At 34.9% G+C, this 14,545-nt stretch overlaps 1 protein-coding gene and 1 pseudogene across 1 annotated transcript; both read right to left on the bottom strand.

Annotated features, from left to right (window-relative positions):
* Window positions 1–2,189: 2,189 nt before the first annotated feature.
* On the bottom strand, window positions 2,190–9,022 carry LOC149549366 (L-type lectin-domain containing receptor kinase SIT2-like; annotated as a pseudogene).
* Window positions 9,023–11,820: 2,798 nt separating this feature from the next.
* Window positions 11,821–12,344, bottom strand: LOC149549365 (L-type lectin-domain containing receptor kinase IV.2-like). Its single transcript, XM_089794308.1, has 2 exons — window positions 12,081–12,344; window positions 11,821–11,997 (listed from the first exon to the last, which is right to left on the bottom strand). The coding sequence occupies exons 1-2, from the start codon at window positions 12,342–12,344 to the stop codon at window positions 11,821–11,823; spliced, it is 441 nt and encodes a 146-aa protein (XP_089650434.1).
* Between the last annotated feature and the right edge of the window lie 2,201 nt (window positions 12,345–14,545).

Raw genomic sequence — 14,545 nt, 5'->3', positions numbered from 1 at the left:
TTATTTAATAGTTTTTTGGACTATACATCTACTGAAGTGCATAAGATAATATATGAAAAAGGCTCCTTTGAATTTTTTTTTTGAAATAATAAATAAAAGAGACCTGGTATATTACAAATTTGAATGTAGAAAATACATAAACAAACTATCAAAACCCTAAGGTTTTACATTTAGTGCTCCAAAAAGAGTTATCCACTATGGATGTATATTTTCTTTTTATTATGCTCCCCTGCAGATGTATGCCTACTTTTCATTTTGCTCCTACAAAATGAAACCCTCCTATTTGAATAGAAAGAGGTGTACAAAACTATTAAGATTTTTATGGTTAAAATGAGTCACAAAAATATAAATTAATTTCTTTCACAGAACTCAAAGGAAAAAGAACAACAATTTTCATTCTATGCTAGTTGTATTTGGAAACACAATGTAGCACAGGTGAAAATAGCAGAATTGAGACCTAACATAAAAAAAAATTTAACGCATGTTCTTTTCTCTGAGCCACCATTAGCATTTAGAACACATTACTTTGAAGTTGTTTATTTTAATCAATCAAAACAATTCATCTCCTAATTCCAGTTATTTAACATATTTTAAAACTTCAATAGTGAATTCATTTTTTGAAAATTTAGCAATCTAGCATTCCATGAAATGTTGCTCTCATAGGCAGTTTGTCAAATAATTCAGGTATGATGCTTACACATTTTGGTTGCTATCAACCACAACATAAAATGATTTTGTTTTGTGATACTATTTTTTAACCTAACCAAAAGCTTTCGTATTGGGTGTGACTAGGATTATGCTTACAAGATTGTGGAGTTTCACTTTAGCCATCAATAACAAGAAGAGAGAGAATCTAGTTTATCTCATAAGATATACTATAGAAGTTACTTATTCATGACCTAGTACGAACTTAGTATGGTTTCGAGTTTCTTGTCAATCAACAAGGAAGACAAAAATTAAATATGGTTTCTAACTAATTAATAGAGAAATGTAAAAATAGATGTGGGTTATGTTAATTTACATTGAAGTAATCTCAATAAGTGTTTTTGTTGACTGGTCGTAAAGTAAATCCCTTACTTAGGAACATGTTGAAGCTCCTAGCTGATATTATAGAATGGCCCATTCAAAGTTTAAAATTTAAATCCAATTTAGATTTGATGGCATTGGAAATTAAACTAGTTCTAAAATTCATAAATTGAGAGGAAGCATGAACCATGTTTCAGGAAACTAAAACTAAAAGTACAAGGTAGAAGAAAATATTAAATGACTTAGAGAAGGAAATCCAAAATAAAACATTAACAAAATGATCCAGATTGAAGAATCTTTGATTTATTAGGCTTGGCTTCTTAAGGGACAAATTTATTTCACTGTGATGGAGCACTCTTTGTGGGTATTAATTCCTTTCCGTCAACTACATGAGAAGATCAGAGGTAATGTGACACATCATTCAAGTCTTTGAGGATGTTATGTCATTTCTAGTTGCATTAGAAACAATTGCTTCTCATGGTGCTCTCACAGGTAGTTTTGTGATGTCAATCAAATACCTAGAGAGGATGGAGTTTTCCTACTGCTGGAAACGATGAAGGATTCTGAATGTAAGCAAAAATAAATGAAAAACATATATAGTGGAGACAACAATGAAAAATGTTTTAGGAGATTACTGTAAAATGAACCAACGAGTGAGTAAAACCTAAAACAGCCGACAATTGTCACCCTATTCTCTTAATAATCAATTGTTGTGTTGCTTTCTTTCTCATCTCTCCAAAAACCCTTGCTTTGTGTCGTCTAACTTTTACAACAGATTTTTACAGCAACTTCTCTGAGGCATATTAAATTCATCTTTATCTCCTTGCAATAAATGTGGCTTTATCTCATCCAACCTGCCATTTGACAATTTCTTTTTTTTTTTTTTTTGTTTTTGAAAAAAATTGCAAAAACACCAGCAAAATTCAATTCAACCAATCTAAAATTAGAAATTTCTATTCAATAATTATTTTTTAAATCTAACTTTACCAAACTTTGAAATATGACATAAAGGTAGAAAGAAAAATAAATTGAGAAAGATCCACTAAAACTAAAAACATTAGTTCCTTGCCTTATAAAGGCAGGGACTAACAAATACTTGTCCTGGTACAAATACTTTCATTCGTTTGTATTCCAAAGTTTCCAGACGGATCAATAGATTGATGTTACATCGTGACACCACCAGAAAGAGAGTTTGACCTGGAAATGAAATCGTCTATACCGCCAGTTGAATATGGAAGTTGTATTCTTAAAGAACTGCAGACATCCAAAGAAAACGTAGAGTCAAAGCCTGGTAGTGGAGCTTCTTCTTCAAGAATTTGGAGGACTCGTCTCATCATAAGCCTGCCTTTTGGCTGAGGATTAGAATAGATCAGACCAAGTTTGAGCACTCTCTCCATCTCACCTTCAACATACTGCCCACCAAGATTTGGGTCGGTTGCATCTATCAGACTGCCTCTGTCAGACAACTCTCTCACCCTGTCAACCAGAACAACATCATCAGATTGAAGGGAGAGATCAACTGGTCTCCTCCTGCATGCAACCTCCAACATAAATATACCAAAATTGAACGCATCTGTGGCAGGACTCGCCTTTCCTGTTTCTACAAATTTCGGTGCAATGTACCCCAGTGTTCCTACCACATGACTGGTGTGTATATTTTCGTTATGCTCGTACTGACGGGCAAGCCCGAAATCTCCCAACTTCCCATTCAGCTCTGAGTCTAGCAGAATATTGCTGGACTTGATGTCTCTGTGCACTACGCATTGCTCCCACTCGTCGTGAAGATATAGCAAACCTGCAGCCACATCTTTGATCACTCTGTACCTCTTGTAGGATTCAAACAACAGCAGCAACACAATAAAAAATAATAATAATATTCAAAACAAGGAAGGCTCTGTTTTATTGCAGAGAAAAAAAATTGATATATTATTCCAACTACAAATTGCTATTCAGCCAATACATTTATTCAAATAAAAATTGTTAAAACTAATCCCTAACACATAGATCAAAATATAGATCAGGAGTTCTGACAATAGTTTTAGCATTATTCCATGCCTATGATTAAGGATGGGAGAAGAAGTAACTAAGACTAGACAAAAATGCATCCAAAAATATCATCTAATGCATGCCATATGTACAGCATGCTTCTTGTTTAAACTACTCCTAAATTGAAGTATTCTAAAAATTATTTACAGAATGGTGGAAATGGAGCAGTGGAGCTGGAGTTTGAAGTGAAGATCTCAGCATCAATCTTCATACTCCCCCTTGATGCTGAGAGGACTCACAATCTGATCTCTGAGTACCAAAAACTGATCTTTTGTAACTACCTTTGTGAAGATGTCTGCAATTTGCTCCTTTGTGCTGTACTTCAACTCAACCGCTTTATTTTGTACCAAATCTCTAATAAAATGTTGTTTAAGATCAAAGTGTTTGGTCCTGCTATGATGAACCGAATTCTTGGCCAATTTAATGGCACTTATGTTGTCACAAAAAATCACAGTAGGCTGAACCTGTATCTCTCCAATTTCTTCAAGAAGCTTTCTAAGCCATAAAGCTTGTGTGCCAGCTGAAGTGACCGCAACATATTCTGCTTCTGTAGAAGAGAGAGCAACCATACTTTTCTTCTTTGAACTCCATGTAATTAAATCGGAACCCAAAGAAAAACAATTACCAGATGTAGATTTCCGGTCATCCAAACAACCTCCCCAATCTGAATCACTAAAGCCAACAAGCTCAAACTTATTAGAAGAATAGTGAATGCCAAAATCTACCGTGCTTTTCACATACCTCAAAATTTTCTTGGCTGCCTTCATATGTTCCTCTGATGGATTTGTTATATACCTTGAAACCAATGAAACTGAATAAGCAATATCAGGCCTTGTGTGAGTTAAAAACATCAAACTCCCCACAATGCTCCTGTATAATGTCTCATCAACTATTTTAGCACCATCATCTCTACATAATGTAACTCCATGAGCAATTGGAGTGGAAAGAGGTTTACAATCAGCCATATCAAAATTTTTTAACATATCTTTTGCATACTTTTCTTGACAAATAAAAATTTCATCTTTACCTTGATAAACCTCCATGCCAAGAAAGTACTTCATGAGACCTAAATCTTTCATCTCAAACTCATTCATCATAGCAACTTTAAATTCATCTTTCATCTTTGAACTACTACCCATATATAACAAATCATCAACATACAAACTCACAATGAGAATATCATTACCTTCTTGTTTGTAGTAAAGGGTAGGTTCACTCTTACTTCTTTGAAAGCCATTCTGCTGAAAATATCCATCAATTCTTGCATACCATGCACGTGGTGCTTGCTTGAGGCCATACAAAGCCTTCTTCAACTTGTAGACATAATCTTCTTTGCCTTGAATCTCAAAACCTTGTGGCTGTCCCACATATACCTCTTCTTCTAAGTACCCATTCAAGAAAGCACTTTTCACATCCATGTGATGAATAATCCATTTCTTTTGAGCTGAAAGAGAGATTAGCATCCTTATAGTTTCTTGTCTTGCTACTGGTGCAAAACTTTCTTCATAATCAATGCCATACCTTTGAGTGAAACCTTTAGCAACCAATCTTGCCTTGTGTCTTTCAACACTCCCATCACTCCCATGTTTCATTCCTATCAATGGAATCCATCTCTTCATTCATTGCTTGCATCCAAACTTCATTAGCACATGCATCTTCAAAACATGATGGCTCAAAATCAGCTTTAGCAAGTAATGCAAAATTTATGGTCTCACCTATTGGATCTTCTTCATGTGCTTGATTTTGACACCTCTCATAAAATATCACTCAATCTTCTTACCTTCCTTGGAGGACTAGAGGATGGACTTGCTCTTGGTATTGGTGAGGGGTTTCTTGGTGGGCTTGGTGATCTTGAAATAGAACCATTAGATGGCTGCTCATTATCATTATCAGCAATATCATCATCATCCAAAACTGATTTTGGCTTTCCAACATGTTGTTTTTGATGACCATAAACTCCCCCTTCATCAAAAATCACATCTCTTGAAACAACAATCTTATTAGTAATAGGATTGAATAATCTATAAGCTTTGCTTTCCTCACTATAGCCCACAAAAATACATGATTCACTTTTAGCATCTAGCTTTTGCCTATTCTGATCAGGGATGTGACAATAAGCCAACCAACCAAAAACTTTAAAATGATTTACATTAGGCTTTTTCTCATATTATGCTTCATATGGAGTCATCTTGTGTAGGGCACTTGTAGGACTCCTGTTAAGAATATATACGGCTGTAGCAACTGAATCAGCACAATAAGAATTGTTTAAACCCTTGGTTTGTAACATTCTCCTTGCCATTTCTACCACAGTACGATTCTTCCTTTCAGCCACTCCATTCTATTGGGGTGTGTATGCAGTTGTGAGTTGTCTTTTGATGCCATTCATCTCACAAAAATTCTGAGAATTGTTTGAGCAAAATTCTCCTCCTCGATCTGTTCTCAAACATCTTATTGTGTTCCCTTTCTCATTCTCTACACGAGCTTTAAACTTCTTGAATGTATCAAAGGCTTCATCTTTAGTCTACAAAAAATATACCCAACACATGCGTGAGTAATCATCAATAAAAATAATGAAATATGACGACTTACCCAAACTTTGTGTTTGCATTGGACCACAAATATCTGAATGAATAAGTTGAAGTGGGTATTGGGCCCGCCATGCATTGCCTTTTGGAAATGATTCCCTTAAATGTTTCCCTTTTGCACACCCTTCACAAATCTGTTTATGCTCTTCAACCTTAGGCAATCCAAGAACTAATGCATTTGATGTTAGATTCTTCAAACTATTGAAATTTAAATGGCCATACCTGAGATGCCACAACCAACTTTTATCCTCATAAGCCATATTGACAAGCTGATTATCATTTTGACCAAACTTCAAAGGAAACATCCTATTCTTTGTCATAGGAACAACTGTAATCACTTTATGTTTTTGATTTTTATCATAGATAGTACAATGCATGTTCTCAAATACCACTCTATAATTCTTCTCGCATAGCTGCCCAACACTCAATAAATTATGCTTTAACTTGGGAGTATAATAAATATCTTGAACACTTTTCATACCTTCCTTTGTCTGAACATCCATGGCTCCTTTGGCCGCAACATCCACAGTATTGTTATTACCAAGGGTAATATTGGATCTGTAACTATCATCAAGCTTTGAAAATATTTCTCTGTTGCCAGACATATGGTTAGAGCATCCAGAATCCAAATACCAAACATCATTCACAGTACTTTCACCTTTCCCATAACACAAAAATAAATTACCCGAGGAAGGATCCTCATCTTGGTGGGCATAATTTGCACTATTGTTACCTGATTTCAGTCTACACTCTCTCTCAAAATGTCCATACTTATTTCAATGATAGCATTGGATGTTCCTTTTATCAAATCTGCCTCTACTTCTGCCTCCTTGAGCACCTCCTCTTCCTCTAGATCCTCTTGAAAAATTCTGATTTTGGCCCCTTCCCGAGCCTTTGTTGTTGTTACTACTGCTGCTAGCACCATCGTTCTTTGAAATTTACAATTGGGAAGCAAAAGCCTTCTCATTAACACTGATGGATGTGTCCCTTATTCTATCCTCATGTGATATAAGAGATCCAACCAATTCATCATACTCCATGGTAGCTAAATTTTTTCTTTCTTCTATGGCAATTACTACAATATTCCATCTTGGGGTTAGAGATCTTAATACCTTTTGTATTATTTGCTCTTGAGCAATAGATTCACCCAAAGTGGCCATTTTATGAGTCACATCTTTCACTCTCACACAGAAATCTCCCACTCTCTGTCTCCTTCATCTTCAAGTTCTCATATTCTCTTTTCAAGGTTTGTAGCTTCACAACCTTGATCTGATCATTGCCATGGTAAGCATCTTTTAGAGTCTTCCAGGCCTCTTTTGCTGTCTGTGCATCAGCAATTCGAGGAAACAAGCTCTTATCAAGAGCCATCTGAATGTGAAACAATGCCATTGCATTCTTTTTCTCAGCTTCTTTCTTCAATGTCCTATCATTAGGTTGGAGAGTATTCCAATCTGCAGGCTCTTCATATCCAGATTCAACGATCTCCCAAAAATCTTTCCCAATCAAAAATGTCTTCATCTTGACTGACCAATATTGGTAATCAACTCCATCAAACTTTGGGATTTGCAAATTGTGAGCCATGCTGCTGTCTTCCAAACACCTTCAGCTCTGATACCAAATGTAGGATTCAAACAACAGCAGCAACACAATAAAAAAAAAATAATAATATTCAAAACAAGGAAGGCTCTGTTTTACCGCGGAGAAAAAAAGTTGATATATTATTCCAACTACAAATTGCTATTCAGCCAATACATTTATTCAAATAAAAATTGTTAAAACTAATCCCTAACACATAGATCAAAATATAGATCAGGAGTTCTGACAGTAGTTTTAGCATTATTCCATGCCTATGATTAAGGATGGGAGAAGAAGTAACTAAGACTAGACAAAAATGCATCCAAAAATATCATCTAATGCATGCCATATGTACAGGATCCTTCTTGTTTAAACTACTCCTAAACTGAAGTATTCTAAAAATTATTTATAGAATGGTGGAAATGGAGCAGTGGAGCTGGAGTTTGAAGTGAAGATCTCAACATCAATCTTCACCTCTGATCCCACTTTAGCGTCTTCTTTGGGTTTCCAAATATCATCTTGTCCAGGCTACCATTTGGCATGTAGTCATAAACTATGAATAGCTGCTTTTCCCGCCTGCAGAAGCCTCTGATCTACACAATGTTTCGATGTTGAAGGCGACCAAGACTCGTGATTTCTGCTACGAATTCCTTCACCCCATCATCTGTTTCTCGAAGGATACATTTCACTGCTACTTGGAGGCCGGTTGTGGGAAGAACTCCTCTGTATACCCTACCGAAACCCCCGGATCCCAAAAGTTCTTCCTCTCTGAAACCCCTAGTTGCAGTATGTAGGTCTTTGTACTTAAACCTGTGAGGCCAATATTCCATCTCCCATTCTTCAATAAGATCTCTGTACTTATTTCACTTCCACCGCACAAGTAGGGTTGCTACAACTACAAGGACCATAACAACGCAAGCTGTACTGGTGCAACCTATCAATCTGGAGTTTGAGCCCCTTGATTTCCTGCGTACAAAGGATGGAAGAGAAGATGTATTCAGGGACGGGGCAAAGCTTCCGTTTGTAGCAAAGCTCCAGGCCAGGATGTGATTCTCTTCATAAATGATTCCTGTAAACGCTGAGAAACCAACGTACATCTCTTGTTCAAAAACGTTGGATAGGGATATATTTTTCATATGTAACAGAGGTTTCTGTGGGCGATCAAGACCAGCTTCCGCAATGATTACTTTGAGCTCCTTGTGAAGATGATCATAGTCAATCCAAGCTTGAATATTATGTCCGCTACGGAGATCCAATTCCTGGAATTGGGTGTTGTTAATCCAGTAGCCTGCAGGTGTAGAGTTTACAGATATGAGGTCGTCGATATCCACACCAACGTGATTGTCGTTGATCTCCTCAAGTTCCATGTTCTTGTATGTGTCGAACTCAACTGCAAACAGATGGTTAGAGGCATCTCCTGTAACTGATAAGTTGCTAGTCAAGCCAAAGTACGGGCCTGGTATAAGTCCCTTTGGAAATTTGTAGGGTGTCATAATAAACGCCAGTCCAAATCCAGATTGTGAAGCTGAAGAATGAACAATGCTAAACACAAAAGTTGTGCAAAAATTCAGATATTTCATACGCACTGGATGTGGATAGAAAGCACGGCCAAAACCAGTAGATGGAGGTAGTTGAGTAAGGGAGATGGCATTGGACTCCACTGAAGCATTACCGAAGAATTCGAGGCTCGACGCACTGAATTGGTTGAAGACAAAATTTGTGTGGGCTTGGGCAATAAGCGAGGTGTGGAGGAGGAAAAGTACAGGGACCATGACACTCGCGCCTTCCAATGTCGATATCCTCATGCTGGAACTTAACGAGCAGTGTATATCAAAAAGCATTGGACAACTTTAGAGAGATCTCCAACAGGTTTAAATAATTCTTTCCATAGAAAGCAAAATTGAGCTTGAAATGCACCTATGAAAGAGGGAAAAAATACATAAATCCAGCTGACAAACTGATCCAGATTTACCTTTCTGTGTATTGCAGAGTTTCCATTTCTTTTTACCGTTTTCGCTTCTCACACCTCTAAAACAATACATGAAAGCTCTCCGGTTATTGGTATACAAACAGAGTGCAGCAAAGGATACAAAAGTAAATGAAAAATATATGAAAAACAGAGTGATATTTACATGGGTTCAAAGTCAAATAAGAGCCCGTGAACCCGTGTATAATACGTAATAGTGTGCAGAAAGGGGCAAAATAATAATTATTTTTACCACTTGGCTAGATTTTGACTAGTTATATGGACTTCGGTAAGAGGACTTAATAGTTGAGCGGGGTCCAATAGTCGATCATCCTATCGTGAACAAAGAGTCCAATCTTCCAACACATTTTTACTATATATTGTAATTAATTGATCTATTTGTAAATAATAATAAAATCTAAATGTTGATAAAAATATACCAATACTTGAACACATGAAAACTTTTAAATGTTATAGAAAAAACAAATATATGAATTCATTAATGAGTGAAATAAATAACTTTTTGTCTCAAATAAAATATCATAGCTATTTTATATATGTGTGTCACTCAAAACATAATATGCTCAATTACATAAACATTGATATCTTAGTGTACAAATACTACTCTTATGTGTACAATTATTGGGGTAACAATGTATATGCATAGAGTAAATCATATCAATAATATGTTCATCACAAATATAAAAGGTGAATACTAATAAATGCCTTATATTTTCTTATGAAATGTGTGAGATTGTCAAAAAAAATTAGCGTTCAACTAATGGTCCCTTTGTGTTGGTTATAGGTTGTATTTTATATCATAATGTGTTATTTTTATAATAACAAATTAAAATTTTTTGTTGAAGTATTTGTCTTTTTGTGTTATATATAACAAATATTTATGATTAATAATAACTATTTGGTCCATTTAAGTTACATATAATATGTTACATTTCATATAGTTATACAATATTCTATTAACAAAAAATGATGATTTTAAATTAAATTATTAGATATTTTTAGATTAAGCTTTGGTTGAATGATTAAAAAGTCATTTTTTGGACATGTCTCACTAGGTGCACTATTTTAACAAGTTGTGTGATGAGTCACAATTTCAAACCTTAGATGTAGGTAGTTCAATGTCCATTTTACATTTCTAAAAAAAATGAAGGTCTTAAAATATCCCATGTAGCAGCTACATGTTGATGAAGTTGCCCCTCGCGACTATTGGTTCCTTTCCCCTATTAGAAAGTTCATTGAACTGATGTCAGATGCAGATACATGCTCACACAATATGGTATAGATAATTTTTTCTTATTAATTTTCTCAACTATGCATGTCGTACACAAATTATTGAAGTTTCTTTGCCTAACAGCCTCGACTAGATATTTCCTTATTATATCTCGTCGTCTTACCAGTCCTTTCTAATTTTATATGTGATTCCTCTTAGTACTGACTAGTAATTGTACCTATGGGTGCAAGCCAGTGGCTAACTAGCCGACTAGATTCCTTCTATTGCAATTTCTTAATTAAGTAAAAATAGAAAATCAATGTCAAACATGTTTTATATTATTTATCAAATCATTAAAATACTGAAATTTGTAGGTTGGATAAACATTTCATGGGTGCAATAGGTACCTAGAAGATATGTAAATTTAAAATTGAAATAAAAGAAGATACATATATTATGGATAGTACAGATGTGAACAATGTTTAATGAGTTTACTTAATTTTGATAATTAGAAGAATTTAAAGAAAAAGTAGGAATGAGACAACTATCTATGGACAATCTAAGAAAGGGACGTTATGAATCAAAAATAAACTTGGAATTTAAATTCTTAGATTTATAAAATTTATCTATTTCATAAGCACATAGAATGCTTTCCAAACAATGTGTTTGTTGAAAGAAAATCTGAAACTTGTATAATCATGAATTCCCAAAACAAATAAATGAAATATATATGAGAATTTTCAACACATGGCCATTGTTTTTTAATTTTTCTAATAGTTTTAGTTGTCTCCATTTGCTAATTTCTTCCATAATCTATCATATTTTATCGTATCATTTCCTTGCATCTTGAAAATTCTTTAATATTCTTTGTGACTAGTTGCATGATCAACAACACTACAATTGTCTGATGGGACTCATTTAGATCTGGTATATCTTCATCCAATGTCCATTAGAGAAGAATAATTACACATTTTTCTATATGATTGATATGAATACAAAATACTTACAAACATCATTTGATGCTTATAAAGATAATGATGCTTCTTAGTTGGACATTTTTCTCTTACATATCAAAATTCCCTGTGGCCATTATGGAGTATTGTCATCAACCGTCCCACATCTTTTCATCATTACTCACTTTATCGAGAGCATTGTTATTACTTGTGTTTATGGACTACAATGGAATGGATTCTCTTTCTCTACCTTCACTTTCCTTCAGTGTCTTTTCTCTCCTTTTTGTCTTACTAAGAAAGTAAATGTGACATGAAATATTAAAAATTAAGAAACTAATTAAATTTTTAAGAATTAAATTACTAAATATTTATACTTAGACAAACTTTTATTTTTATATTTTAGTTATATGGTGTGATAGTTGAATGGCACATGTTAATTTAGAGGATGTACATCTCTTCTTCCAGAATGTCCGATAAAGCCATATTTTTCATACAGATGAGAGGTTTGTGTGGGCGATCAAGACCAGCCTCTACAATGGTGACATTGAGCTCTTTTCCAAGATGATCATAATCAGTCCAAGCTTGAATATTCTTTCCACTTTTGAGATCCAATTCCTGGAATTGGGTGCTGTTGGTCCAGTAGACAGCAGCCTCAGAGTTTACAGACGTGAGGTCATTGAGATATTCTTCACACCAACGTGATCGTCGTCAATATCATGAAATTCCTCGTTCTTCATTGCGTCGAACTCAACTGCAAACAAATGATTAGAACGGTCTCCCATAACTGATAAGTTTCTTATAAGTCCAAGGTACAGACCTGGTAGAAATCCTTCGGGAGATGTGTCGGGACTCATTATAAACGCCAGTCTGAACCCAGATTGTGAATCTGAAGAAGGAACGATGCTAAACACAAAAGTTGTGCTGAAAGAGAAAGTGGTATTCTGAGGGACATGATATTTCATCCGCACAGGGTGTTGATAAGAAAGCTAACACAGAAAATTTGAAGCCTATACTTATTAATCCCAAAGCAAATTCGAGGATAAAAAAACTTGGAATTGGTCTTAACTTGAATAATGGCAAGAGTTGTTTATACTTGGATGTTACAGTGAAGTAAGTCTCAAGATATCCCCATCAAATATTTGGATTCATTGCATTCATTCGACTGTAGTTGGTATAGAGGTCGGTTGAATAAGTCAAATATAAACGTGAGGTAAGCTCATGCATTTAGCGAAATGGTAAGAACGAGCACGATTCCAACCATGGTTAGCTATGTGGGAAGCTAACGTTGAAAACTGCAATCTAGACATCAAGATAATTGACTTTTTCAACCTAAATGTGTCCTTATTAGATAGGGATTGCCGTGAGGAATCAGCACACGCACATGAAGCTCGAGAAATAAGCCAACAAGAGGTCCGTGTTTTACACGGAAGTGTAGGATTTTAGGTGGATTTGTTAAGAAAAGTTTAACATGTCGGCAAGACTAGATTTTAATACTCACATCAACAGTCAGGCGAATTAAACTATTATAGCAGCTAGTCAAATTCGAAATATACATTTCAAGTTAGGGTTAAGAAATATTTATGCAATCCAAATTTATGTATTCGATTTTATAATCTTATTATTCAATTATTACATTATTTTAATATACAAATATATATTCAAAAATACATTTTTATTAACTTTTAATTTTTTTTTAATCAAAGTGGTATAAATATTTAATTTAGTAGTAGCATGAGAACCATCCAAAAAAATTCTTGTATTTTTTGGAATTTCCAGAAGGAGTAGAAGATGGGGATGGCTTAGGAGTGGGGGTTGTAGGGAAGCCCCCACCCCCATTTTTGTGTGGATTCTATCAGTCTTGGTAATCATTTAAAGTAAAGTGTTAAGGCAAACAAAAGGAAAGGTGAGAATTATAAAGACAATGGAGGAGCCCTAGGTGGAGGGTGGTATAATTTTTAGCCTTCTTGCTTCTATCCCTAACCTCCATCATCGATGCTTCCAAATCATGTAGGAGGAAAAAAGGAATAGAAAGCTCATCATGGTGCCTAAAATGGTTTAAAATAGAAAAATTGTAAAAAAAACAGACACCAAATCTATCTTCTAGAGTAAGATATTTCATTACCACAAGACATGACTCATCTGAAAGCTCTAGAAAAGATCATCACAACTAAACCCACCTCTAAACTTCAAATGCTCTTCTTCACCCTTAAAAAATATTTTGAGGCTCATCTCATAAAAAGCTTTGCTGACTTTCTTCCACTTCCTACCCTCCAAAGATAACCTTGTAGCCATAGCAATAATTTCCTCATTCACTTGGATAGAGGTACCATTAATGGTGACCCTCATGTCTATCCAAGAGTTAACAAATTGAGAAGAATAATTTTCATTAGCTTCGATGAATGGAACCAGACCCCCTTCTTTCAAAATCATCCAAGTATAGGGCTTCCTTACATAATCTTCAATTTTGGATGGTTCAATCGTTACCATATCACCACTCATTTTAGCCCCCTAACCAAAATCCTCCGACAACTTTAGATTGAGAATCATGGTTAAACCCTTACACCAATGACTTGGTCTTTGTAAAAGAACACTCACATGAAGCCTAAAATAGCAATAAAAAGAATGGTTTAAGATGCCATAATTATAAACAATGTGGTAGAGAATTGTTTGTCCCATCACTAATGGGATAACATGTTTATACAACCTTTCCTGCAATAAATCATACTATTGACTTGCCTCCAAAAAATGTGCCCTCTAATTCAAGCCAAGGGAGTGTAAAGGTAATAAATCTTTTCAGTTGATCTTCTTTTGACATAACATTTAAAAATCCTTTCCATAATATTCCCATTAATTTTCATGATGACTTCACAACACAAGTACCAAGTCACATTTAAAATGTTAAACTCGACTTTTCTTTCCATCATTTGATATAAATTTAAACTCAAAGCCATATACTGTTTAAAAGTAAGCACTATTATAAGAATCTAACAATGAAACATCACATGACAATCATCGATCATATTATCTCTTAATTATTTTCTCCCTTTCCATGAGAGCTTGAACTTCCATAGATAAAGAGGTCATTTGCCTCCAATATTCCTTGGATTTGTAGCCCCAAGCTATCCAAAGAATTTGCAACAATGCTCCCCTCCATATAGATGTG

This window comes from Cupressus sempervirens, chromosome 7 (assembly GCF_028749045.1).
Source record: "Cupressus sempervirens isolate cs-2001-9-10 chromosome 7, ASM2874904v1, whole genome shotgun sequence".
Lineage (NCBI taxonomy): Eukaryota > Viridiplantae > Streptophyta > Pinopsida > Cupressales > Cupressaceae > Cupressus > Cupressus sempervirens.
Note: the sequence above shows the minus strand (reverse complement) of the source record. Positions and strands in the feature narration are given on the sequence as shown.